Raw genomic sequence first — 27748 nt, 5'->3', positions numbered from 1 at the left:
GCACTCGCCCAGGCCAGCTCTCCGGCAAGGCCCACAGTGGCACAGCGGCCTCCTCGTCTGGAACCACCACGTTCAGAGAGTTTCCCCACAAATACCCAACTTCAGGCTTCCCGGTTATTTTAGACTTGTTTTGAATAAAAGGAGTCGCTTCAAAAAGAGATGTTGCTACAACACACAACCAGAGGCCTTTTCTCCAGCTGTGTCTGTAACTCGCATGCGTTCAGTCTAATAACTTTTAATGTCTGGCCCTAAAATGTCTTTATAAAAAATAGCTTTACAGCATAATAGTCCAGGTGTCTTTCTGCTTGTTACCGGAGATTAAAAAAATGTGTGGGTTAGCTTTCAGAGACATCCACCTCCAGAAAGACTGGAAAGAAAAAGGCGTGCATTCTATTATGCAGGCGCGGGTTCTGGAAGCGGTGGCGGCCCAGCGCGGCTGGGCACTGCTCGCGCGGGGGCACCCGCCCGCCTGTCTTTTGCATCAGTTGTTCTAAGCAGCTCCGGAGCACGAAGACTTCATTCTGCCCGAAGTTTCGGGTTTCAAACGGTAGAGATGTTTCACTTCTGCTTTGAAAAGGGCTGTTTTTTATAACTATGTATTGAGAACTAAAACAGAATAAATAAAATCGCGCCTATCGCCAGTCCCCGCAGTCAATATTAGCACTAATTTTTAAAAGGGATCTGCTAGCTAGAGCTGATTTTGGCCTTGACCTTGGCTTAGTAATCAACTTGAGATGCTTTTGATTATTTTTGGCGTGGAGACACTCCAGGATATTTTAAAACTTTCCGTGTGGATTTACAAGCCACCTCCATTTCGGATTGATGTTCTCATCGAGCCTGCACCATCTTGTCCTTAGGCAGAAAGAGACTCCCCCACCCCCAGCATAAAAAGACCCTAGCGAGCAGCTGAGTGGAGTCACCTTTTGCCGCGACGTCCGGACCAGCGGTCTGGGTGCGGTTAGGCCGGAACACCCCTCCCCCACTCCCACCCCTTCCCGCCAGCTTCACGAACTGGGGTTTCTCGGCTCGCCCTAGAGGCTCTGCGCTCCGGGGAGGCCGGAACCTCGCCTCTCCGCTTCCCCCTCCTGCTTGCCTGCCCCCGCCCTCCCCCCGCGCCCAGCGCCGCGCCGGGTGCGCTGGAGAAGCTCAATACGTGTCAATTGAATTGAACTGCTGCGGGCGCAGGCTGTACGCCGCCGCCGAGCACCGATCAGCACGACGTTACCGAGTGGAAATTTATGGGGCGAACGATATAAGCCAAAAGTTGCTCCCTGCCAAGGAAAATAAAACGCGGGAGATAATCTCCCGAGGCCCAAGTGAAGGGTCAGGACAGACCCTTCAACCATCTGAGGTGCAGACTGTGAAATCCTGTGAACGGGCAGAGATTCTGGCGGCTCTCCGCTCCCCTGCGGCCCCCACCTCCGCCCTCCTAGTGCCCCACGGGCTGCCTCCTCCAGCCCCCGCCTCTCCAAACAATTCCCACACAATTGAAACGTCCAGGGAACTCGGGCGCGGAGTTCGGGCGGAACGGCCACTGATGCCCGGGGTGGTGTTTTCAGGTAGTTCTTAACACCGAAATGGGAAAGGGCTCCTCCGGGGGTAAGGGGCGACCCAGGGTAGGGGTGGGCGCCGACGCGCACTCGCCAGGCTCTGCTTGGTCTCGGAGGGGACGCGCGGCCGGGAGAGCGCAGCGCTGGTGGTGAGAGGAGGCAGCGGCGGCTGCCGCTGGGGTTTGACAGCTTTGGCTGAGCGGAGTGCGAGGCGCTTTATGGTAATTGCGGTCCTCCACTGGCCTTCTGGGTAGCGAGGGGAGTCTCGGTGCGCGGCTGGGAGAGCCGCCCCCGCCGCCCCCCATCACCTCGGCTTGGGATCTGCGAGCCGCCCTCGCCGCCCCCGCCGCCGCCGCCCGAGTCGGTCTGTGGCTCGCCCAGGACGCGCGCCCGGGCCGGCTGTGCGCATCCAACTCGGTCCGAGCGGGGGAGGGGAGGGCTAGGGGCGACGGGGGCGCCACCCAAGTGGTCCCGGGTTCGGACCCAGAGAGGCGAAACGCGGGCTCGGGAAACTCGGGCAAACCTTTCTTGGGGAATCACCCCTCCGAAACCCCACCGCCGAGGCGCCGCAGCGGAGGGTGAGCGGAGGCTGGGGGAGCTCAAACTTGCAAGAGCTGGAGGCGGCGGGCGGGCGGCTGTCGCCCGAGCGCTGCGCCTGCGGGGGGAGGGGAGGCGGCTGCTGGGAGGGAGGGAGGGAGGTAGGGAGGGCGGGCAGAGGGAGGGGGAGGAGGAAGAGGAGGGAACCAGGGAGGGGGGACGCGTTGGGATCGCGGCGTGCGGCTGCAGACGGAGCTCGGGCTCCCAGCGGCAAGGTGAGGCAGAGCTACGCTCCTCGCTGAACGCGGGCCGAGCTCGGCGGCTGCGGGGGAGACGCGCCGGAGCCCAGACCGCGACCGAGAGCGGGAGAGAGGCAGGCGGCGGCGGCGGCGGAGGGGGAGCCCGCGAGCCACCGGGCGGGGAGCCCAAGCCGCGCTGTCGCCGTGCAGGGACGACTTGGCCAACACACTCACACACACACTCACACACACCCAGCCCGAGCGGGCGCTCGCGGCTATCCGTCAACATGGCGCTGGGGCTCCTGCCCGAGCGCGGGCGGCAGCAGCGGCGGCGCGGGAGCTGCTGAGCCCGGCCGAGCCCGGCCCAGCCGCGGGAGCCCGGAGGATCGCGCGGGGCTGTCGCCACCTGCCCGGAGGCTTTGAGCCCGCCCCGCCCCGCCCCGCCCCCACCCGGCCCAGAGCCCACCCCTCGGCGGGGCCGACCCCGAGGGCAGCCGGCTGGCAGCAGACGGCGAGGGAGGCCAGCGAGCGCGGCGCTTCGAGCGGGCTGCGGGCAGCCGGGGACGGCAAACTTTGCTGCTCGCCGCGCTTGCCCGGCCCGGCTCCTTCTCCGCTCGCTAACGTCGCCACCCCACTTTCCTCCAACCCCGCACACCTCTCCCCACCCGCCCAGCCGCCCCTCGCTCCTCCTCGCCGCCTCGACTCCGCTCGGGGGAAAAACTTCAAAGCACCGGATCGCAGGCTCCCTGCTTACTCCCCGGCCGGGGATTTCAGGTCAGTGCCCGGAACACCTTTCCCCGGGGAGGCCGCGCGGGCTGGCGGGCGGGCGCGCCGCGGGCTGCAGTCGGCCCCTTCCCTCGGGGCCCCCGCCCGCCGTGGGCTGCTCCTCCGACTCTCTCGCGTACCCCGCGAAGCATTCGCCTCGCGCTTCCCTTTGGCTGCTTTGCTCGCTTTCGTTTTTATTTCATCGCTATGTTATTAAAAATGCAGCCAACCTAAGCGGCCCCGCGTGGGCACCAGAGAGGGAGGGGTGCGGCGGGGGGCCTGCCGCCTCCCGGGGGGCTGGGAGGAGAGCGGGGAGTTCGCGGAGTGGAAGTTTGCAGCCTGTGTGTGTCTGTGTGCGCGGGAGCGCGGTTGCCGCTGAGCGCAGCGAGTCGAGCGCGGGGGGGCGGGGGGAAGCTGGGCTGGAAGCTGGGAAGCTCGGCTCGGCGTTAGCTCGCGAGCAGGAAGGGGAGGGCGGCGGGTTCCCGTCTGCTTTCTTTTTCGGCTCGGGAAAGAACTGTAAAAACCCCCAGCCGCCGCCGCCTCGTCTCGCCTCTCCGGGGGCCGGTCGTTCCTCCTAGTGGAACGACGGCGTGTGCGTGCGCGAGGGTGTGTGGCGGGCGCCCCGGGCCGAGCCGAGCTCGACCTGCTGCCACCGCCGCCGCCGCCGCGCAACTCGGGAGGGGAGTCCCGGGTTTTTTCTTGGCTTGCCCGAAAGCACGAATCACGTGGATTAAAGGAAAAAAAAACTACTAGGAAATCGAGCAGAGCGAGGGGTTCCGACTCGGCCCGTCCGCCAGGTCAGACGCTTTGTTTTGCAAATGTTCTTTTAAAATTCTTATCCGCGACCCCCTTTCACCCCCACCTTCCCCCGACGTCGCGAGATACGTTTTAAGTTAGGAGCCCCCGAGGTGGGGGTGAAATGTGCGTGTGCGGGGGCGGCGGCGGGAAGGGAGGGCGGGGACTGGGGCGGGGGGGGGGCGAGACCTGGGCCCTCCGCTGGGCAGCGGGGAGTCTGGTGGGAAGCCTTGTTGGGCGTGTGCGAGTCTGCGGCCGGAGGAAGTTGGTCCCACTCGGAGGGCGTGCGGCGCGGAGGTTGAGGGCGAAGAGGAACTTGCGCACCCGGGCGCGATCCTCGGCCGAGGCGGGGAGGGCAAGGCGCCGCCGCGCCGCGGGGCCCGCGCTCCAAGCAGGCGGGCGGCTGCGCTGCAGAGCCTCCGCCAACTCGGGGGCTCGGGGAGGCGGCGGCGACGGCGACGGCGACGGCGACGTGCGCCTGCTGTTTACCAAGCAAGCCCTGGGGCGCCGTGTGCGGAGTTGGGCGGCTGGAGGCACTCCTGGTCCCGCCGGGCTTCCCGCCGCTCGCACTCTCGAGTGGGCACGTCCCCAGGTCCCTGAGACGGCGGAGTCTGATCGCGTGTAGGCCGAGGCCGGGCGAGGCTTAATTTGCTGTTAATGAATCTTTTCCAGAAAGTCCGTGATCTCCAGCTAGAGGCTGTGAGTGCCCGCGCACGAGGGCGCGCGCCGCCGGCGTCTGTAGGGTGGGGGTTGGGAATGGGAGAGCGAAGGAAGGGGGAGGGTTATGTGTATTTAAAAACAAACCTTAAAAAGAAACCAGCGCGCTTCAAATAGGTATCCGCGCAGCCTCGCTGTGTCTGGACTAGACAGCGCAGGGTTTTTAGCTGTTTTTTTTTTTTTCTTTTTTTGAGAGAAGACTAGGGGAGGGGTAGTGGTGTTTGGTTCTAGGGGTAGCCTCTTGGAGAAAAATCCTTCAAGTGGGCTGGGAGTAAAAACGGGGAGGAAATGGCCCACCCCAGAAGGTAGTGGGTGGTGAACGCAGACAGACTTGGGTATTTCTAGCCATCTGACACTTCCTGTGGCACTGGAAACGGACACAGCGGGCCGAAATCAATCCTTACGAGGTGTTGGATTCGGTTTTGCCGACAGAATTGCGTGTGTGGAAGGCATTTTAATTGTCGGCTTCGGAGACCTTCTGTACGTGGACATTTGGAGAATACGTTTGCTTCTCGACCCTTCCCACTCCACCCCCGACCTGTTCTCTGGTCTGGGCTTTGCAGTGTTGGTGCTCGTGTTTATTTGGGGCATGATTTCACCGCGTGGAGGACGGTGGGGGGGGGGCGAGATGGCGGTGATTAATATGCCGTCCAGGTTTAATCCGAGGCTGGCCTTCGGTGTGCGGGCATATGCCGCCACTCGCCGGGATTGCCTGGGGAGCGCGCGGGGTTCGGGCGCCAGGCGCTCGGTGGGCAGGTCGGGGCTGGGGCTCGGACGGCCCCAGCGCTGTCCTTTGAGGCGCTGTCACCAGTAGGTGACTGAGAGTTAATTAGGAAGTGTTCTCCGGATCAATGGGCCGCGCAGCTCATTAGCGATTCTCTTCAGCCCTTTGCCGGGCCGGCCGGGCCTCTGCCTCCCACACAGGCCGGGGCCCCGCGGCCCGGGCTGCAGAGAGCGCCGCTGGGAAGTGGGGAGGGACCGGCAGCGAGGGCGACAGGGAGACGAGTGTAACTTCGCCGGGCGGCGTGTTGCGTGCGGCGCCGCGAGGCCCGCGCAGCCCGCTCTTTCTTCCTGCTCTCGGTCGCCCCGACTGTGTCTTTAACTCGCTCCCGCTCGCGTCGCCGCCTGGCTGCTCCTCCCCGCCTCCCTCGCCTATCTCTTGTTCTCTAAGCACGACGCCTGTGCTCCCCGCCCAGTTTGGGATTAGACAAGATAAAAATAGGACTGCCCAGCGCGCAGAGCTGTGACTGTGCCCCGGCAGCCGGGCTGGCGGGACCGCGGGGGGCCGGGGCCGGGGAGGACCCGCGCTGCGCCCGGGGCGGCCCGCGCCCGGAGGCTCCCCCCACCCCGCAGGCGCGGTCACGCTCCCCGGGTTCTGTCCGCCGGGAGCCGTGCGGGCAGGGGGACCTGGGCAGGGTCTCCGCGCTCTCGCGGGTGTTGTTGGTGTGCCTGTGATAGATCGGTCTAGACAGGCATGCAGGCTCCCTCCCGGCTGAAGGACGGGAAGGGGGGGCGGGCCGCGGAGGCGGCGGCAGACTCCCGTGAGCAGCGAGTGAGCGAGCAAGCCTGCGGGCCCAGCGAGCAGGGTGGAGGGAAGGCTGCGAGGGTTTCTCTTAACCCTTTAAAGGCTATGGAGAGAGTGTAAGAGGAGCGGGGGCAAAGAGCCTTGTAGAAATTTCTGGAGGCAGAGTAGCCCCCGGGGGGAGGGGACGGGAGTCTGGGGCCTTGGGTTTTCCTTTCTCTTCTGTGTATGCACGTTCACATCCTGGTGCACTGGCTTGATTCTTCGACAAACCGAACGCAGCTGCTAGATGATCTCGTTTGACCGCACTTCTCAATAGGGGAGGTGTGGACACACACACTGGGCACCCTCACTTAAAGAACTGAGTTTGGGAGATGCAGATGTAGACCTCAGTGTCCCCAGAGAGAATTCATGCCAGCAATCCAGTGTGGGAAGGTCTGCGCAGAGCCGTAGTCGGGTGGGGCCTCTGACCAAGCCTGCTGCAGACAGAAGACCCAAGCTTGAAATGCCAGGCCAGTGTGTACAGGTACGCATTGGAGAGAGCAAAGGGGTCCTTGAGTTGTCAGTATAAGTAAACACACTTTTAACCATGAACTTCTGGGGAGTTAGAATCAGATATATGCAGGGAGACAGCCTCCAAACTGGAGGTGGACAGTGATGTGTACAAGATCGATCATTTGTATACACACACACTGGGCCAATATTGAATTGGTCTAAAAATTTAATACAACTCTGCAGACATCGGTCTGGTTCTTTCTAGAGGTTGAAATCTGTAGGTGGGTTAACCCTATATATAAATTAATCGTTAGTAACACTGGTCTGTCTCATTCCTCCTCTCCTCTCTTTTAGAGTTTGTGGTCTAGGGTATCCTCTAGTTACATTTAAACTGCAAACCCATATTGGTCTGGCCTGGGAACGAGCGACATTACAGGCACAGCTAGAATGTAAGTAGTGAGGGAGGTGTACGTGTGAGACAGGAATGCTCAGATTAAGATGTGCGCCTGGATGACATGTGCCGAGACAAATCAAGACACTTGGGTTCCGATGCCCACATGGAACAAGAGATACATAAGAGATAAAGAACTGGCCAAGAGGAATGTAAACATGGATATGCAAATAGAGAGACCTATAGCAATATTGGAAGAGAAAATCCCAGACTTTATTGAGCTGGAAACTGGGGCAGAATTTCTGTAAGGACGTTTCAGAGACAAAAGCCCCTTTAAAGGTGTGAAGAGGGTCACTTGGAAACACAAAAACCATTCATATGCATACATCCATGCTTAGATACACGGGCTGAATGACAAAAACTCCTGAACGCCTCACGCAGACTTTCCTGTGGAGTGAAACCGACGTGGGCAGGGAAGTGTGGGCCCCACGACCACATTCGCAGGCTCATTCACAGAGAAATAATGTGTCTTTGGCTGGAAGGAAACTGAGGGCAGAGCAGGCCTAGCTAAGGGTGGATGGCTCTCAATTAGTAAGATTGTTTCTGGTTACAGTTTCTTCCCGTCTGGGGGCGGGGGAAGGGTATGTGTCGATCAGGTAGGAGGATTTCTAAGAGGTTTTGAGTTCTTGACCTTGAGCGGATGGATGGTAGCGGAAGAAGAGCTTTCCACTTTGGGTCAGGAGGAATGGATGTTCCCTTGCTCTAAGTCCTGTTTGCGGAGGCGGCTCAGGGCCTAGTGGACTGACAAAGACAGAACCGAAAGAAGTGCGAAGTTCGACCTCTGGGAGGAATACAGGGGAGCTATGCTTTCATTTTGCTATGCTTTCCTTTTTTTCCTGGAGGGGACCCTGCAGGGACGGCCTGCAGAGGGTGGATTAGCAGGCGCCTCTGTGACCCCAGACGCGCACGTAAACTGGCCTAGGGTTTGGTTTGCCCGCGGCGTCGATTTGCCGCGGTCCCTCTTTGTCTGAGCCCAGCCGGGAATTTCAGCTTTTATAGGGAAGACCGCACTCGGGTGGAGCCCGCGCCGGGTCGGGCGGGGCAGGGCTGGGCCGCGGGCCGGGTGGGAGGCTCGCAGGCTTCGGGGCCGCCCGAACCCCGGGCCACCAGGACGGGCCTCGGGAGCGCCCGGCAGCCCTGGCCATGCCACCTGGGTGGTTTCCTCGAGGGCGCCGGGCCGGGTCGGGGCCGCGCGGTCCACTCGGGCCGCTGCTCCCCGCCGGCCCGCCCCTCCCCCGCCCCGCCGCGGCCGCAAGGAGCTCAGAAGGCCCTTTGTTAGGCCCCAGGGTCACACCCGAGCCCTGGGGGCCGCGGAGGGGCGGGAGAGCCATGCTCTCGGCGACAGAAGACCTTCTCCTCGCTCGGAGGCCTCTGCCGCCCGACCGCTCACACGGTTCAGGCCCAGCGGGGCCTCGCCCAGGCCGTGGAGGGGAGGCCGCGGCCGCCCCGGCTACTCCGCCGGGCTGTACGGCCGGCGGGGTTCCGTCTGTTTGCGCTGCTGGGGCCCGGGAGACGGCGGCCGGGCTGAGAAGCAGCCAGGGCAGGAGTGAGTGGCCTCTTTAGGCCGCCCCCGTGGCGGCCAAGCCGTCTTCGTCGCGAGCACTTGGCACGGGACGACCACCGACCTCCGGGCCGGCCCGACGGCCTCGCTGGTTGCCCCCAGTGTGTCCGTGGGGAAGAAATAGCTGACTTTGTGTCGGACGAGAACTAATTAACGAGGCTTTTCTACGATATTTCTGTAGAAGGCCCCCTTTCCCAGCGCAGGCTCCTCTCCGCCTGTGTCTAATCGAGGGTCTCGGAAATGGGGGTCCTCACTTGGTTATTTTTTAGAGCCAGGTCTCCACAGCCAACATCGCCCCTCAGCACCCACGGGCTCGGCTCCCCGTGATTAGACTAGCGGGGGAAGTCCGCTAGGAGAAGACCCTGACAGCATAAAATATAATTTGTGATCTAAAAGACAGTTTCCAGTATAATCTCATTATGCACCACAGACTCCCGGTGTTATTTTGTGGAAGGCGGACAATGATCAATTTACATTGACCCGGGGCTGGGCGAGCTTTTAGATGGTAATTGCCATATTGATTTGCATGCAAAAAGGAGACCTGCTAAAATTAAAGACCGGAAGCTAAATTAAACTAAATTTATTGTCTAGGTGCAAACCAGAGGAACTGCTGGGGGAGGGGGGCTGAGTCAGGTCAGGGTGCCAGGGGCAGAGCAGGTGAGAGGCCCAAGAGCTTCAGGAGGTCACAAATTTGGGAGCGATCTTTGCCCTTGTGATTTCATAATGTGAGGAGGGGGCTTGTTTAGGGTCTGGGGAGCTAGCGGAAAAAAGTTATAAACAGGCACTATTGCATTGAAGGCACTGGGGTCTTTTAATGCTAATAGTAATTGCGAGGGGGAGGAGAGGTTTATAGGGTTATAGGGGTCTTCCTGCACCATTTCCGGCACCCACCCCCATTTCTATTGTTCTTCTCGAGCGCTCGCAGTCGTGCCTGGGACACCCAAAACTCTCGTAGCTGAAGAATTTTCTTCTAAAAAATCAGCCCTTAACCGCCCCCCCCCCCCCCCGCCCCCGCGAGCTCTTCCCGAGAGTGCGCGAATGTGCGGCGCACCGCACGCGCACCGCGGGCAAGCCGGCCTGTTGGAGGCTGCGGGAGTTCCTCCCCGGACGCAGGAGTCTCAGGCTTGGCCGGACGCCGATCGCTTCGGGAAGCCGCCCGCTCCAGGTGGCCCAAGGCGGGGTGGGGTGTCTGCCGGGGTCGCTTCCTGGGAGGTTGGAAGGCACTGCAGCGAGCTGGGAGGGTGGTGGTGGCGGGGACTGGAAACCCTGCCCTGATCGCCAAGGCCGGAAAGTTTAAAAAAAGAGAGAGAGAGCCACTGGCCAGAAGCCAGGGGCGGCCGGGCTGCTGGGGCGTGTTCGGCTGGCTAGCGAGGTGAGGACCCGGCGCCGCCATCGCCTCCATCCCTCCCGCTGCCGAGGCCCTTGCCTGTCCAGTCGCTTCTGGGGCCATTTCGCACATCCAGAGCCTCGGCCACTGGAGGAGCAACCGGTCCGGGGCCGGGAAGCCCGCAAGGGCGGCCGAGTGCCCGGTTCGCCTGCCCGGCCGGGTCCCCACCGAGCGAGCTGGAAACGGCCCTCGGCTGTGGAGCCTGTGGCGTCGGGTGTGAGAGTTCCCGGAGCATCTGAAAGCCTGGGGCAGACCTGGAAATTGGGGATGGTCTGGGGAGGGCAGGTTGGCCGCCGACCTGAGCTTCTGGAACGAGAGGTTGGGGAAAGGAAAGTTACTCCAGCCCCCCAGCTTGTCTTCGGAGGTTGGCTTTTTGTGCCCCCCCCCGGGGGGGCCGTCCAGTAGGGCCTGACATCTTGCAAGCCGCTTGCCTCTTAATTCCCTCCCCACCCCACTTTGGTTTCTGGGATTTTTCTGTTAAAACCCTGGGAATGGTAAGTGTAGGCACTGTTTCCAAAGGGCTTTTGCTCTATCTAGATAATTTGATTTATTGCTTTATGTGGCAAAACTAGGGTGGCAAGCCTCGTTCCAGGACGAGGAGTCAGCGCTTTCTGCGGAGGCCTGAGAGTCTTGACCCACCTACCCCTGCCTATTCTGGGCTCCTGGAGGAGGCGAGACGGGAGCGTGTTGAGAGCCCTGGCCTCAGACCAGGGTAATCCCAGTGTAGGGAGATGTGTAAGGTGTCAGGGAAATTGTGAAAGATTTCAAATGAACCAAGAGATTACTGAGTGTAGGAGAAACTGGGTTCTGGGCTCCTTGTGGACTGAGTTACATAGGTGTTAAACGGTATCCTTTTCCACTGTGCTTGAGTACGAGGGCTCAGGAAGCCTTCGCAACTTCTTGGGGATTTCGAATGGCACAATTAGACCAATAATTGGCTCCTCTCCGCAACTCCAGGACTGAGTTTGACCGTGGCCCATTTTTACTAGCTGTGTGACCTTGGGGGCAAGTTATTTATGGCCTCTGAGCCTCAGTAAGTTTCTTCATTTGTAAGACTGGGAATAATTATCCACCTTTAGGATCAAAGAATACTTGGCACATAGTAGGCCCTGAGGATTAGTAACTGCTTTGAATGACTGATCATGTTCCTGTAAGTTGCTCCTCCATTCCCTGCTGCCCCTAAGACCCTCTGAGAACCCTTGAAACCTGCTTAGGCCAGTGTCCAGGGACCTGCGATGGAGGGTAAGTTCCCCTCCCAGGGTATTCCCAGGAATACGCCTCCGGACCTCCGTGGGTTCCTTTCTCTTTGTTGCAGTTCTTTGCATTCTGCCTTTTAAAGGATTCCATATGAAAGGACTTGGATTTTTTTCCCCTAAGTGGGATCATTATATGGTTAGGAATTGATTCCAGAACCGGTATCTAGGTGCTCTTTGGCAAGTCTTCCCGTCATTCTTGGGGGGGGGGGGGCGGGGAGGGAACAGCAGTGGCTGGAGGGGAGAAACCTGGTTGGAAGAGGAGAGGGGTAGCCTGCTGCAGAGGCCAGAGGTGCTGTGGTTTGTTTGATAGGGATTAAGTCCGGATGTTATGAGGTCTCAGTGTGGTTTTCAATAAAGTCGGCCAGGGATTGCTTCTTTTATATCGATATGTATTTAAAAAAATTACTAGCATGAGAAGAAAACCAGACCTGTATGGATCCAGGCCGGTAGTAAGCTACTGTGATCAGGTTTCCTCCTCGCTCCCAGAGGGGAAGTCAGCGTTTGATTGAAGCTACACTTGGTTCTTGACTCTCAGGGGATGCCTGCTCTGAAACAGAAGCCCTCCCTTTCTCTCCTCCTCTCCCCCTCCTCCTCCCTCTTTTTCCCTTCTTCCCCTAAAAGCCTTTGTGCTGAAAGAGCTTCAGTAGGCACGAATCCCCGTCCCTCTCTAAAGAATGCCTTCCAGCCTTTGCTGACATTGTTTTGTGAACAGTGGGTTTTACCAGGCCAGCGGTTTTCCCCCCATCTTAGCTCACTGGTTTAGAGGTAGAGTCTGGCCAGGATGCGCCGGACTGCGATGATTTCCACCGTGTGTGTAGCCAGGGCCTTGCCTGTAATCTGAAGACACCTTAACCTTTGCCCTCGCTGCCCCCAGAGGGGGTGAAGGTGGGGAGAGCCAGGACAGGGGGTTGTTGTTGAGGGTCTGTTTGTTTTCTCCAGCAACAGGGGCTGAGGGCTGAGTGGGGCAAGTCAGAGAGTATGTCTGTTCCAGCTTTGGGTCTGATTTAAAACTTGGTTTAATTGGAGAAACTCTTAGGCATTTAACAGTTCTGTACGAACGCAAACTTGAAATAGCTGTAGGCCTACGTCATTTCGGAAAGAATAAATGAAGTACAGAAATGTCCAAACTATGTAAATCCTGGAGTTGTCTGCCCTCCCATAAACACATGACAAGTGCCAAGGCATTTCCAGTCAAAACACCCGTGGGCCCGGCAGCCTCGATCCTTTGTATTTATTATTTTATTAACAGCATTTTACACAGCATTTAACAAGCACAGGCTGCCTGCTTTGCACCCCGGCTCTCAGCAGACTAAGGGGTGGAGAACGATTGGGGGCGGGGAGCAGTGGTCTCCAGAAGAGACTTCTAGCCAGAGAAATCTCTTCAGATGGGTAAGGAAAAGTAGCGTTTCGGGTTTATTTCTACTGGCCCCAAGGAGGAGACAAAAGTAATGCTTTGGAGCAAGAAATCCCCTCTCTTCTCGAGAGGAAAGTTGTGTAGATGTTGTATGTCTGGTCTTTGCGTCCATTCGAGAAGGTGAAACAGGCTCTATTTCATGATACTCTGCCCATTGGTTATTGGTGATTTTCAAAGAATAAGTATTTGTCTGCTATCGTTATTCTCTATCCTGGTGGAAAGTTTATAACGAAAAGTAATGCCTTTCTTAAGTCATAAAATGAGCCTTGTATGATTATTTAATTAAAATCTATTTAAGGACCGATTAGGCGTGTAATTTGCGCTAATAATGACGATTATGGAAATGTTCGACTTAACCAAAAATCATAAAGGAGACATTTTGATCAGTGGGGCGACCAGTAAGTATTCCGGGAGTGGGACATTTCTGAAACACAAGGCGTTGGGCCGCGAGCTGCAGAAAGCGCAGAGCTGCCTGGCCTCCCTGCCCTGACCCCAGGCATGGCCAGGGCAGGCCAGCCCACGCTTTGCTGAGCATGGAAACCGACCCTGGGAGTCTGAACAACCTTTCTTCCCAGCTGAGGAAATGGGGGAGGGGTGCTTGCCCAAGCTACCAGGAGGAGAAAACTCTGGGAGAGCTGATCAACCCCGCAGAAATCTCCGCGAAATGGCTGTGCTCTTTTGCTTTAACAATCCGCAGCGACAAACGCAAGCTGCCTTGGCTAGCCTTGGCTGGAGCCGGGAGGGGTGGGGTAGAGGGGGTCCCTTGTTCCGGAGAAACCTGCCAGCTGCTGGGCTTGGTGCGAAGGCAGCGAAGGCAGACACAATGCTGCTGTTGTTGGTTTGATCTCTAACTGTGGATTGTTAGTCTGGCTTTAACTATGTGGTAAGGGGGGAATGTGAAGGCTGTTTACAGCGAGTGCAAATAATGTGACAGCTGTTGGTGCGCGAGCAGCGCTGCGCCTCCTCGGCACTTACACAAAGCGCGCACTATGCAGCCCCGCGCAGAGCTGCAGAGGTGGCCGCCACTTTCTGGCCAGAGTGTCCTCGGATGAGAGAGAGCGCAGCAGCACCCCCCACCCGCCCAGCCCCCCAACACACACATTCATGGCTCCCAGGATTGGCATGGAGGTGCAGCATGGGTTGTGTGTTGTGGCTTAAGAAACTTGTTAGGCAGAGGTGGTGGGAGAAGGCCCACGGGGTCATGAGTGTCACTGTCTGGGGGGACGTTGGCCAGGATCTGTGGGCCTGGGTCCTCAGCTGCTTAGGACAGGGGTTTTAAGATTTGGGAAAATAACTTTCAGCCCTAGACAAGCTTGTTGGAAAGAATGTATTATTAGCTGAAGGCTTTCTGGAAATTGCAGAGGCTCTGAAGGCCGTTGTTCCCCCCTCTGAAATGGTCCTGTTATTCAGACAACTTAGAGAGACAGGCGGGCGCTGTGTTCTATGCACTCGGCACTGGTTTCCAGATTTGATTGGAAACGCTTGTGTAGGTTCAGGCCCCCCGGGGGGTGCATTTGGGGGAAATGGGCGCAGGGTGGCTTTGGATGACCCACATGGCTGAACTTGCCGTCCCAAGCCTCCCCATTTTCAAGAGCGCGATTGCCTTTAGCTGCAGGACGCAAAGGTGCAGTCCTGAGGTCTGCCCACAGCGCCACCCGCTCTGTGACTTAATCAACTAGATGCCCACAGCCACAGGCCTTCTCTGAGTTGCTGGTCCTCCGCCAGCCACTGCAGGGAGGCGCCAGGGTGGGAGGGAGAGCAGTTGGTGGCTGCCAGTCCTGGAGATGCAGGGCTGGCCCAAGCAGGCCGGCTCAGGATGACCAAGAAGGTAGGCCTGCCTCGAGGCTGTCCTGGGGCAAGCTGGGTGTAAAAAGCGCTCCCCCCCATCCCGAGGTTGAAGCCTTCGCAGCTCTGGCCCCTGGGTTTGGAGGCTCATTTAGAGCTGACATAATTCTACGTCCTGTCCTTCTATGTGACTTTGATCCCTGGGTGTACAGCCTACAGGATAGCTGCAAATCAAGTTCATTGTCCTCCCCACACCTGGTCTACCGTCTGAGTTTTAACGTGGACCTCTACATCTAGTTGGGTTCCCTAGTGGGGAGCTGGGAGATGCTTCTGGAGCGATACATGAACTTCGGTGCCAGTTCTATAAATTGGTCTCTTTTTATGACGTGTGCCATTTTCTGTAGGAATGTTGCTTGCAAAACGAGTTTCGCCTTGGAGGAAAGGCGGAAAGATAAACAAGCCTGCAACGCCAAAACACTGGCAGTCTTTCCCTCCTTCCAGCTCTCTTAAAGCAGCCGGGCTGTATTTCCAGGATTAGACTCGGGCTTGTGAGGAGGGACTCTGCTTGGCTTTTTTTTTCCCCCAAGCAAATGCAAATTAGAGAAAAATAATTTTCTTTCAACGATATGCAATGTATTAGTCACTTGTTATCGTGCTCCGAGGCAGGCCTCATTTGCACGTCTGCCAGCTCGCTCACATCTGCTCGGCGCTGTTCGGGGCATTTTAACCTTGGCGGTGTCGTGTCTAGTCCCACGGATCAAGGAGGAGTAATTAAGCTCTGAACAGCTACAAAAATTCATGGGCCCCCATCTATACAGCAGTCGTTCACAGCTTTGTTTGGGGTGTTCTGAGTTCCAAGACTGAGGAGCAGACGTGGGGTTCCTATTGTTCCTTGTAGAGAAAGTGGGAGCCCTTCTCCTCCTCTGACCCTCATCCCCAGCCTTCCCAGGACTCCCAGGCGGCACACAATCAGCAGGGAACCCGGGTGCAGATCGCAGGACCCTGTGTATTATGCAATTTTTATGCGTAAAAAGTTCCTTTGTGCTTCCTGTGTGTACTAATGATAGCTGTTGTTAATAGCCTTATGGTATAGCTTGTCCCTTTGGGGGGGGGGTGGACATTAAGTGCGTTTTATTCCTACAAAGCCCTGGTGGAGACTGCAGTGCATTGACACCCCCTCTAGAGTTGTGGTATGGATCGTTTATTCTGGATTTGCCCCCAGGTTGTGTAGACTCCAAGTGGGAACCCAGCTCTATAGGGACTAGACCAAGGGGGTATGTGAGGTTTGGGGGGGTGGGGGGGGCAGGGAAGGGGGAGTATGGGTGATTAATTGCATTCAACCTAGGTTTTCTGTCCTGGGGCACCTCCTGTTGAGGGACACCAGCTTCCAAACGGGCCCCCTCTTGCATACACACGTGGTTGTGTGTGGCAAAACCGTGAAAGAAAGTGAAAGGAACAAAAAGCCGAGGCAGTGGCCTGGACGGGTGGCAGGGGAGAAGGGGAAGTGTCCGACGTTGGGCCATGGCTTTGCCTGGTCGCGGGGGGGGGGGGGGTGGTAAGTGGCAGGCAGCCCCGGTTTGGCAGCGACTCTCCGGGTCCATCCTTGCTGGTGCGCCCCCCCCCCCAACCCCTCCCTCTTTACGGTTGGCTGCGCTTGGTTTGCATCTTTCTGGGCAGGGGGCGTCCACGGAGAGCAGCACTCCAGTCTGGTCGGAAGGGAGCCCAGGACGATGGCTGGGTGGGGTCTGCAGTGCCCATTCCCGGGGTGGGCTCGGCAGCATGTCCTGAGTTCTCCGTGACGGGGGCGCAGGAAAGGGAGCGTGCGGGCCGCAGGGCCCAAGGGGTTAACTGGGGTCGGGGGATTGCGGAGGTCGGGCCGCCTCCGGGAGGGAGCTGGAGTTCCTGGAAGGCTGGGCGGGGGCGCGTCGCGAGGGTGTGGGTGTGTGCCGTGGCGCGGCCCGCGCGGGGACCTCGGCGGAGGAGCCGCGGGGAGGGGCGGGCGAGCCCGGAGCAGCTCGGGTGTGTGTGGTGGGAGAGAAAATCCCTTTGTTGCCGACCGATCGTGCTCTGGGCTGAGGCGGGGGAGGGGGCGCCCCTCCCCCGCTCTCCCTGCAGCCGCCGCCTCGGCCGCCCGAGGGCCAAGTTCACTCCCCGACAGACCCGAGTGGCTCTGCTCTGACCCAGGCGCCCTGGGAGGAGGCAGGGAAGGTTCTAGTTGCCCGAAGGGTCAGGGCCGCGCGAGTTTCCCGTCCTTCTCTCTCTTTCTCTCTCTCTTTCTCCCCTCCTGCTCCGCAGCTCAGTCTGTTACTAATGCAAAACTTGGGGCGTGGGTGGGGACGCCCCCGGAGGCAATGGCCATGACTTGGAGTGTGCCAAGAGACAGCGCCTGGGCAGGCTGGACCACTCCTCCCAACCCCCACCCCTCCAGCACCCAGGGAGGGTGGGAGGACCGAGCAGGGACCTCCCTCAGCCATACCCCTGGAAGACTGTGGCCCTGCCTGGGCCTGGGGGGCAGAGGGCAGCCTTGGGGTCCCCCCACTAGCGGCTGCTACACACACCCGGGAAAGAAGCCCAGGAGGACCCGCCCCAACACTGCACATCCGGGAGAGCTTTTTCTTCTCGTCTCCCACCCCCACACAGCCCCCCCCATCCTAAAATAGGAACTTCTTCACCCCTCCCTTCCTTGACACCAGTTAGAGAAGTGCCGCTGTGCGTGACTCAGTCTGTGCTTGGAGCAGCCCCAAGAAGGGCTCCCGCGTGGTTAGCTTTGGGCTTCGATGAAATCCCCACAATTCTGCTGAAGGTCACCCCTCCCTGGCCTGGCCCCCTCTGTGTCCCTGCCTCAGCCTTCCCACTACCACAGAGACTATGCAACAGTTCTGGGGTTTGTTACATCGTATGTTTAAGGGAGTCCGATGCTGTTTCATGCATGGGGTTAAACGTGACATGGACCAGCTATTGCCAGGCAAAACTCAAGTCCATAATATGGTTTAATCCTCGGGAAAACGTGGTGCCAAATATTTACAGATGAGGGGACCGAGGTTGAAGAGGTTCTGCCACCTGCCAAGAGACATGCCGTGGCTGAGGGTGAGGCTGTGGTGACCACATTCTTGCATGTTCTCCAGAGTCAGCCAGCCATGCAGTGAGCGAGACCCCTTCCCGGAAGAGGTCCCTAGCCCACTGAGGACCCCAGCATTCTGCACACTGGCCAGGATCCCTGATGCCTGCCTGGCCTGAGCTGGAAGCCCCCGAAAACCTGTCCAGGCCTTCTTGGCCCCTAACTGGCTAACTGCCTAGTCGGGGCAAGGGCTGCCAAGTGAGAGAGACACTAGGAGGGGTCACCATTAGCTCATGGGAGTTGGGATGGTTTGGTGGCGATGCTTTCCATTTTGTCTGTGCCACTTGACAAGCGTGATGTGCAGACTTTAACGGATCGCCGCCTCAAGGGTGGAGGCAGTGGAAAGTGGCCTGGTGCCAGGAGGAGCCGGGGTGGAGAGAAAGGAGAGGTGCCAAGAGTGGTCTGGTGCTGGCTCCCCTCCCTTCACTCATCCCGGCCTCTCATGGCCACTCCTTCTTCCTGTTCGACCTGCTATTTGTTGGCTGCCAGGGTAAAGAGCCTTTAAAAAAACCCAAACGTTCTCTCCTGTTCCTCAGCACATAACGATGTCCTCGTGGCAGGAATAAACGAAATGGTGGTGGGCACTGCTAAGCGCCCGTGTGCCCCCTCATGTCTTTTCAGAGGACGCAAGTGTCCCTTTTCTGGGATGCCAGGGTTGGGATGATAGCTCCTAATCGTGGTCCATCTGACCTCTTTCTGCCAATCAGGCCCTTCTCCCCAGTTCCAGGCCAACTCAGATACTAATCATAACTCGGCTCCCAGAGCAGATGAACGCCTGCCTAAGTCTGTCGAGGGAGACCCCCAGTCTCCTGTGCTTTCGGTTCCCACCAGATCCAGATCTGGAGACCACTCAGGTCTGTGCGTCTTGCAAGCCCCTTCTCTCCCGGACCTAGGCACTCCAGTGGGCGGTCACTACAATTCCCACTGTGTTCTTTAGAAAGCAGACACTCTCCAGTCCCCCCGTCTGGCCGCTTCTCAGCCGCCTTCCCTCTTCATCCCAAGTCCGGGTCCTTGCCCCTTCTCGCCACTGCTGGAAAAAAGGGTTAAAAGCAGAGCCAAGGTGTAGCTTAGCAGCTCACACGGGAAACAGGTTGGTGCTTGTAAAGTACTTTTCCTGAGTGACTTCACACATCTTGGCACTTCTAGAAGCATAGCCTGCATGTGGAAGAGAAGGTGTGTGGCGGGGGGAGATGTTGAGAAATAAGGGCAGATGAGCCTTTTATCCAGCCAAGTACCTATCTGTTTGTCATCTAAATCACATCATTGGCCCTCTGTGCTATGTCCCACCGCCAAGGGTCAGAAGTCGGTTTTGAAGCGCTTTCCTTCCCTTTGAGGTAAAAAAAAAGGCCCTAACTATTTCAACAGTTGCTTCTAGAAGTGGAGTGGGATGAGCATTGCTGTATCTCTGCCTCAGTCTCTGTGTTTCTTACCCCAGCGTACCCCTGAGTTCTGCGTCCCAGAGAGATGGGGGAGGGGAGCTGCCCATCCTTCAATAATGGCGGAGTGTAAGGACTGTGGCCTCCACTGAGAAAGTTTCTGCCTGCCGGGGATTTGGGCTGCTCCTCCTGTCTGTCAGTCACCCTGGAGAAGGGCTTCCTGCCAGGCAGGGCCATTGCTCATTGGCCCTTTCCACTCAGCTCCATCTTTAGCCAGGCACCTGAAGAGTTAAAAGTCTTTAGCTTGTTGCAATGAAATTATGGCTGGCAGTGGCGCCGCTGTTTGTTCAACAGACCTCCACTTTTAAACAGTTCACAAAAAGTTCATGGGGCAGCTAAAGATTATAAGAGTGTGTGTGTGTGTGCATGTGTGTGTAGTCAGCAGGATCCGACAATGTGTCCCCCCCCCCCCCTGCTGCTTCATGTCCAGCCCTGTCCTTCTGTCCCCCCACCCCCATGACACTGAACCTCACGCTGGGCCCCAACCCTCCATCTGACCCTATGCATGTGAGAACGCTTCATTCTGACACCTGGTGTCATTTATCTCTACGGCGTTAATATTGAAAACCCCACAGGACGAGCCCTGGAGAGGGGGAGAAGCTTTGAAAGCACCCAGTGGTCCCAGGTGTCGCTAAACTCTGTTCACCCTTCTGCCCCCGTCCAGGCTGCCCTTTCTAAAGTGAAGCCCTTTCAAGGGAAGGGGGCCACTGGTTCTTTTTGAGGGGGAGGGAGCTCTCGGATAATTGAGGCGGGGGTCCTTGTTACAAGGGATCTAAAGGAGGCGTGTAGCACGCGGCTTGGTTGAGGGAAGGCCGGTTTGTAACACTGGGACACCAGCAGATGGAGGTTTCGTAGACACACTCTCTTCTTCCCTTGTCCCTCTCTTGGGTTTGAGTGAGTGACCCTTTTGCTCCTGATGTAATGTCCGCATTTCATCATGTCACACAGTGATGGGATGGCATGGTGTGGTCCCACTGCTGCTGCTGATGACCAGGACACTTGCCCCAAGGAATGTTGTTCCACCCTCTCCATTAGGCCACCCAGAATGTCTTCCTTTTATTAGAAGGGGCAGCAGGGGTTAGGGAGGGGACACTCCGTTGAAATGTCCCTGTGGTCGGCCCAGCACTAGTGGTGCCCTTCCCCCAACTTGATTTGTATATTTGGAAGATAGAAGAAAAGCCCACAAGCCCCCACAGAACCTTCCTCGGCACTGGACTCTGTCTTTTTGGGGCGCTGTGGCTAGCCCGTTGGAAACGCCCCAGTCTATCTGAAGAGAGACACTTCCTAGAGAAGTAGCTTCTTCAGAAGCCCACTAGGCCTGCCCCAACTCTGCAGATTTCTGCCTCTTCCTCTCCTCCTCCAGTTTCATTGTTGAGGTCTGACCCTGTGCGGTGTGTCTGTACGTGGCTCTTGATTCACAGGCGGTGTTCCATGTATAGGGGGCCAATGGGGGATGCTGGTGGACAAAAGACCTGGTTAGGACAAAGAAATGTGAAGGATGGCCTAGCTTTTGGATTCAGTTCTCCCAGGTGCTCCCTCACCCGCACCCTCAGTTACTCCCAGAAAGAGGCTCTGAACCCGGTGTCTCCAACCCAACCGACCCGGCAGTCCGTTCGTTGCGTGTGCTAAAGTGTAAAAGCAAGCATTTGCATATTTTTTTCCTGCTAACAAAGGAAATGTGTCGACTTAGGGAACATTTGGGCTTTCGGAAACTGTGTGGGTGGGGTGTGTGAGGGAGGAGAAAGAAAAGTTCCCCTGATGATTTCACACTCGGGTTTGGGTCCCGTGTAAAGATGCTGTGGCCGGGTCCTGGACAAGGGACACTGCAGTGTGTTTGTGAGCAGGGAATTGCCGAGGGCCATCGGTCCCAGGCATTAAAGGCTCCCCTACTTATTAACCCAGCATTTAACAGCAGGATATGGGCTGAAGCGCAGTCAAAAGAAACGGCTCAACCTCCAAAGAGCAATTAAAATCCTGCACGAGGATAAATCACGCGCCGTGATAATCCTGTTAATAAAATGCAGCTTGTCCTGACCCTTCACTCATGCAGCAAACTAGAATGTGATGTGGGTGGGGGTGGTGGGCAGAGAACGAGGGGGGGTGCTCTTCCCTCCTCTGCCTCAGCAGCCCTCCCCCTCCCGGGTGGTGGGAAATGGGTGGTTTTGCCCGCTCCCCGAATGCCAGCGGCTCGCAGCCCAGCAGCCTGGGCTGCTAAGACTTCTGCGCTCGCTAATGATTTCTTGTCCCCAGCGTGCAGGCGTCATTGAATTACTCAGCAGCCTCCCTCTGCAGCTCCCAGGCCAAACCACCCAGGCCAAACCACCCGGGTTTGGTGCTTAATCTAATCTAGGGCTCGGGTGGGGTGGCTCATCGGTCCACCAACTCTTTTTAACCCTCCATCTGTAAGTTACACACCCCATGGCCCTGGAAATTCAGCCCTGGGAACCTGTCGTAGTTGGGGCCGCCACACCTGACTGTGGCGCCTTCCCCCACCTCTGATCCTTTCAGCTTCAAGAAGAATCAGTGTGTGGTTCCCTGGGATCCAGCCGTGGATGCTTTCAAGCGTGTTCTCCAAAGGCTGGGAAAGGGGAAGGGAGGATGGCCCTGGACAGGAGGCGGGGGAGGGGGCTGACCTGGGCTCCACCTGCTATGATTGGATGGCGTGGGGCGTGGTGCTTTAATTAACCTTCTGCTCACCCTGGGTGCCTCCTGCCAAGGAAGTTGCCTTTCTCCTCTCCTGTACCTTCGGGTCAGGTGTGTCCCTTCGCTCCTGGACATCCTGTAGCTCCCGTAGAGCTTCAAGCAGAAGAGGGCTTCTCTTGTTCTCTGGCTCTTTATTCAACCTCCTGGGAATTTTTTTTTTTTTTTTTTTTTTACAGACTAGACGCTTGAAGAAACGCTGCCATCCAAGAAGACGACATGCTTTCAGCAACCCCCCTGTATGGGAACGTTCACAGCTGGATGAACAGTGAGAGGGTCCGCATGTGTGGGATCAACGAAGACAGGTGAATGCGCCTGTCCGCCCGAGGCCCCGGGCTCCTGAGCAGAGCTCACGCTGAAGCCCCCTCACCTTCTTACAGCCAGAGGGGGCCCGCAAAGGGTGGGGGAGAAAGATCTCCTGCCTGGCTGGCGGCCCTTGATTTACAGTTTTAACAGGCAACCCGGCTCAGCGAAGCATTGCCGCCCTTTAAAAGATTAGCCCCTAAAGCGGCCTTTCAGTGCACTTTCGTCCTTAATTTATTATTTCATATTTATGAAGGAGAATTAATCCCGGTCTATATGCTGCTTTAACTCTAAATGTCAGGAGTGTGGGCCCAGGTGGATCGGCATTCGATGTGCTTTTAAAACAAATAGTTTGCTCAGTAATAAATGGGGGGGTAGCCACCCTTTACTTCATTCAAGCCTGGGGTTTCTCCGTGTCCTCTGCTGCCCGTTCAGTGAGGCCATTGGCCCCTGGTTTCAGTCACCCAACAGCTCTGTTATGCTTCCTGATCAGTAATTTTGGACTGCAGGGTAGAGGCACTAAGCAATAGACGATTGAAGCTGCTTTTCAAGGTAATGATGAAACTTTCCTCTGCTGCTTGTCAGTGATTTTATCCTGGGGATTTGGAAGTTGGCACCAAGCACTTTCTTTATCGATGCTCTCTGATAACAAGTCCCAGGGCAGCCGCAGCAGCCTGGCACAGATGTACAGCTTCCTCTGGAGCCTAGAGCAGCTGACATTTGTGTGATATTAGTGTGTTTCCTGCATCATTTTGATAGAGGCAGTCAAATATGGCTTCATTATCACCATGGAAACCAGTTTCATAGGACATGGTACCTAACTTTATTTGGGGAAAAGTTTTGAAAGCCTGCCCTCGTGGGTGACACAGAAGTGATTGAAGCTGCCAGCCAAGAGCCTCTAGCCTTGTGGCCTCCACTTGGTCTTTGGCCACTGTACTGTTTAATGTCTGTCCTCAGCTTATAAGGGTGTGGTAGGACAGCAGAGCCCTGAATGGCCTACGTGGCCTCTCCAGAGAAAAGATTGCAGCAGAGGAGTGATTGTGCTTGATTTCTCCCTTACCCAGCTTGGGACATATTTGTGATTTCACGTCTCCGTTGTCCTGCCTTTCCTTTGTTTTTGGCAGTCTAGTTGAATCACCATTTGGGGACAACTTTTAATATAGGCCATGGGGGAGGAATTTTTTTTAAAGGCAGTTTGAAATAATGGAGTTACTAGAAACTGGTCTGTTCTGGGGCAATCTATGAAAGATGGGTTAAGTGAGGAATGCTTTCATGAAGTTCGTGTGTCCTCTTAAATAGGAAAATTCCCGTAAATGATGGTGATGCTTCAAAGACCAGACTGGAACTGAGGGAAGAAAATCCCTTGAACCACAACGTGGTAAGAGACTAATGGCTTCTGTTGATGTGCTATCTGAGTATCAGTAATCTGTAATCAATCGTGCATTCATTTGCATACCATTAAAGGGCCTTTTGGGGGCCGGGTGGGGGTGTTTCGGGGCTAGGCTGAGTAGTAGCCTCTGCTGCAGGACCAGACCCTCACCCCAGCTCTTCCTGTCTAGGCTTTCTGGCCGAGCCCTCCTTTTGACATGCTCGCCATTTATGTCCCTGTCCCCTGGTGACTGGTGGGATATGTGCTGCCTTCTTTCCTTCCATAAGCCACGTGCCACATCAGTGCTCCCAGCTGGTCAAATTTCCAGCCTCCAGTAGACCCTTAGGGTCTACCTTTCCGGTAAACTAGGAAACACAGACCTGTCTTCAGACACCGGGGAGAGGAAGTCAAAGGACGCAGCCACGGTTTGACCCATGGCCTCTTTATTGATTTAGAAATGAGACATCCAAAGCCCTCCATTCCTGTTGTCCCACTCAAGATCGCTTCTTGTTATGTTAAATAAGGCCTTCCGGGAAAGACGGGTGAACACCGCCCTTGCGCGCAGCCTGACAGGCCCAGGGAAGGTTAGTGCGAGCTCTGTACCCCATGAGGGTGGTGCCCAGAGTCGGAGAGTTGGTGTCATCTCTGTTGCAGCAAAGGCTTTTTGCTGAGACAGTGAATTTTCCAGAGTTAAGAGGTAACTGCATTAATGTATGGGCCTCAGGTCTAAAGGGATCCATGTTTTCCTGGCTTTCGGGATGGAGTCGAACAGAGGTGAGAAGGCAGGCAGCAAAGGGTTTTGGATAAGGGAGGAGGGGCCACAGACCCGGGGAATCCTTTCTTTCTTAACCTTTTCTGCTCGGATCTTGAGGCTGATGTCCTGTAGAACTAGTCTGCAGTTTCTCTTGGGGACGGGCTCTGCTGCTTGGAAGGAGCGTGCTAAGTAACACCCGTGTTCTTCTTCTGCGAAGGTGGACGCAACCACAGCCCATCGGATCGATGGCCTGGCAGCGCTGAGCATGGACCGCACTGGCCTCATCCGGGAAGGGCTGCGTGTCCCTGGCAACATCGTCTATTCTAGCTTGTGTGGACTGGGCTCAGAGAAAGGTCGGGAGGCTGCCACAAGCACTCTCGGTGGTCTTGGGTTTTCCTCCGAAAGAAATCCAGAGATGCAGTTCAAGCCGAATACACCTGAGACAGTGGAGGCCTCCGCTGTCTCTGGAAAACCCCCAAATGGCTTCAGTGCTATATACAAAACGCCACCTGGAATACAAAAAAGTGCTGTCCCGACAGCAGAGACACTGGGCTTGGACAGGCCTGCCAGCGACAAGCAGAGCCCTCTCAACATCAATGGTGCTAGTTACCTGCGGCTGCCCTGGGTCAACCCTTACATGGAAGGTGCCACACCAGCCATCTACCCTTTCCTTGACTCGCCAAATAAGTATTCACTGAACATGTACAAGGCCTTGCTACCTCAGCAGTCCTACAGCTTGGCCCAGCCGCTGTACTCTCCGGTCTGCACCAACGGGGAGCGCTTTCTCTACCTGCCACCACCTCACTACGTCAGTCCCCACATCCCGTCATCCCTGGCTTCTCCCATGAGGCTCTCGACGCCTTCGGCCTCCCCAGCCATCCCACCTCTGGTCCACTGCGCAGACAAAAGCCTGCCCTGGAAGATGGGCGTCAGTCCTGGGAACCCCGTCGATTCCCATGCCTATCCCCACATCCAGAACAGTAAACAGCCTAGGGTGCCCTCTGCCAAGGTCACCAGTAGCCTGCCAGGGGACACAGCTCTCCTGTTGCCCCCCTCGCCTCGGCCTTCACCCCGAGTCCACCTTCCCTCCCAGCCCGCTGCAGACACTTACTCCGAATTCCACAAGCACTACGCCAGGATCTCCACGTCTCCTTCGGTCACTCTGTCGAAGCCATACATGACAGTCAGCAGTGAGTTCCCTGCGGCCAGGCTCTCCAATGGCAAGTACCCGAAGGCTCCAGAAGGGGCTGAGAGTGCCCAGCCGGTTCCCGGGCACGCCAGGAAAGCAGCGGGTCAAGACAGAAAGGATGGTGGCTCACCTCCTCTCTTGGAGAAGCAGACGGTTACCAAAGACATCACCGATAAGCCACTAGACTTGTCTTCTAAAGTGGTGGATGTAGATGCTTCTAAAGCTGACCACATGAAAAAGATGGCTCCCACAGTCCTGGTTCACAGCAGAGCTGGAAGTGGCTTAGTGCTCTCCGGAAGTGAGATTCCGAAAGAAACGTTGTCTCCTCCAGGAAATGGCTGTGCGCTCTATAGATCGGAAATCATCAGCACGGCTCCCTCATCCTGGGTGGTGCCCGGGCCAAGTCCTAATGAAGAGAACAATGGCAAAGGCATGCCGCTGAAAAACAAAGCCTTGGACTGGGCCATACCACAGCAGCGGAGTTCTTCGTGTCCCCGCATGGGCGGTACAGACGCCGTGGTCACTAACGTTTCGGGGTCGGTGTCGAGCGCGGGCCGCCCAGCCTCTGCATCGCCAGCCCCAAATGCCAACGCAGATGGCAGCAAGACCAGCAGGAGCTCTGTGGACACCACGCCATCCGTCATTCAGCACGTGGGCCAGCCCCCGACCACGCCTGCCAAGCACAGCGGTGGCACCAGCAGCAAGGGCGCCAAAGCCGGCAACCCCGAACCGAGCTTCAAAGCAAACGAGAACGGCCTTCCGCCGAGTTCAATATTTCTCTCTCCAACTGAGGCGTTCAGGTCCCCACCAATTCCCTACCCCAGGAGTTACCTCCCTTACCCAGCGCCTGAGGGCATCGCTATAAGTCCCCTCTCCTTACATGGCAAGGGACCTGTCTACCCTCACCCAGTTTTGTTGCCCAGTGGCAGTCTCTTTCCTGGGCACCTTGCCCCCAAGCCCGGACTGCCCTACGGGCTGCCCACGGGCCGGCCGGAGTTTGTGACCTACCAAGACGCCCTGGGGTTGGGCATGGTGCACCCCATGTTGATACCTCACACACCCATAGAGATCACTAAAGAGGAGAAACCCGAGAGGAGGTCCCGGTCCCATGAGAGAGGCCGCTATGAGGACCCAACCCTCCGGAACCGGTTTTCTGAGATGTTGGAAGCTGGCAGCACCAAGCTACACCCAGAAGTTCCCGCCGAAAAGAACCTAAAGCCAAGCCCCAGCTGGAATCAAGGGAAAACTGTCGTCAAGAGTGACAAGCTCGTCTATGTAGACCTTCTCCGGGAAGAGCCAGATGCTAAACCCGACACAAACGTGTCCAAACCCGGCTTCGCAGCTGAGAGTGTTGGCCAGAGCACGGAGCCCGCCAAGCCCCCGACTGACCCGGCCCTGCAGCCACACCGCGACTTCATCGCCCTGAGAGAGGAGATGGGGCGCGTCGGTGACTTCCACGAAGCTTATACTTTCAAACAGGCTCCGGGCCAGTCAGTCTTCAGCTTAAGCAAGGAGAACGTTCCAGCGGCAACCACCAAGGAGAACCTGGGGGTGCCAGTCTCGACTCCATTCCTGGAGCCAACTCTGGGAAGTGATGGCCCTGCGGTAACTTTTGGTAAAACCCAAGAGGATCCCAAACCATTTTGTGTGGGCAGTGCCCCACCGAGTGTGGACGTCACCCCCACCTATACCAAAGATGGAGCTGATGAGGCAGAATCAAGTGATGGCAAAGTTCTGAAACCGAAGCCATCTAAGCTGGCAAAGAGAATCGCAAACTCCGCTGGTTACGTGGGTGACCGATTCAAGTGTGTCACTACCGAACTGTACGCAGATTCCAGTCAGCTCAGCCGGGAGCAGCGGGCATTGCAGGTGAGCCCCCCACCCGAATTTCAATCACTTTACCAGTTGTCAGCTTTTTTTAATGTGTAAAGAGGATTGGGGAGTATAGGGCAGGACACCAGGCAGATTTGGTTAAGGAAGCTTATGGTAATTGAAATGTAGGAAATGTGTCCAGTAAGGGGACATGAGTGGCAGTACTGGAGGTTCATGTGTCTGGATACTTGTAAGTTACTCTGTAGATTTTAAGAGAACTCCACTTGAATGCTGAAAACGGAAGTTTTAATTGTTGCGAAGGATGTCTAAAGACTGCATGACTTTTACCTATTAATTGCTTTGATTTCTCTGCCGTTACTGTACGTTAACGAGTATATCTAGAAGTGCTGTTAGGATGCCTTACGTGATACTCGGTGGAGGTGTGTAGCAGCCGCATGTCTGTGGGATTCTTGCAATTTTTTTCACCAAAAAAAAAAAAAAGGAAAAAAAAAAAGCTCGCTTAAAGGGATAGAGTATGTATTTAACTTGCTAGTGAATGATAGATGTTGTATAGGAATTTCCTTAAGATATTT

The 27748-nt window shown here is 56.7% G+C and overlaps 1 protein-coding gene across 18 annotated transcripts in view; it reads left to right on the top strand.

Annotated features, from left to right (window-relative positions):
* Nucleotides 1-27748, top strand: part of BCOR (BCL6 corepressor) — a 115562-nt gene that overhangs the window by 66631 nt on the left and 21183 nt on the right. For 10 of the 18 annotated variants that reach the window (XM_070606215.1, XM_070606211.1, XM_070606212.1 and 7 more), the window contains exons 1-4: nt 2791-3100; nt 21908-22033; nt 23331-23409; nt 24372-27212. In XM_070606215.1, coding sequence (XP_070462316.1) covers nt 21948-22033; nt 23331-23409; nt 24372-27212 — 3006 coding nt within the window. In that variant the 5' untranslated portion in view covers nt 2791-3100; nt 21908-21947. Of the gene's footprint in view, nt 1-1523; nt 1560-2790; nt 3101-3539; nt 3889-4212; nt 4586-21907; nt 22034-23330; nt 23410-24371; nt 27213-27748 lie in introns of those variants that run through there. The other 8 variants (XM_070606205.1, XM_070606204.1, XM_070606206.1 and 5 more) reach the window with 5 other exon arrangements.

The sequence above is a fragment of the Equus przewalskii genome, chromosome X, assembly GCF_037783145.1.
Source record: "Equus przewalskii isolate Varuska chromosome X, EquPr2, whole genome shotgun sequence".
Classification (NCBI taxonomy): Eukaryota; Metazoa; Chordata; class Mammalia; order Perissodactyla; family Equidae; genus Equus; species Equus przewalskii.
The sequence above is the reverse complement of the archived record's forward strand: the minus strand, read 5'-3'. Positions and strand labels throughout refer to the sequence as shown.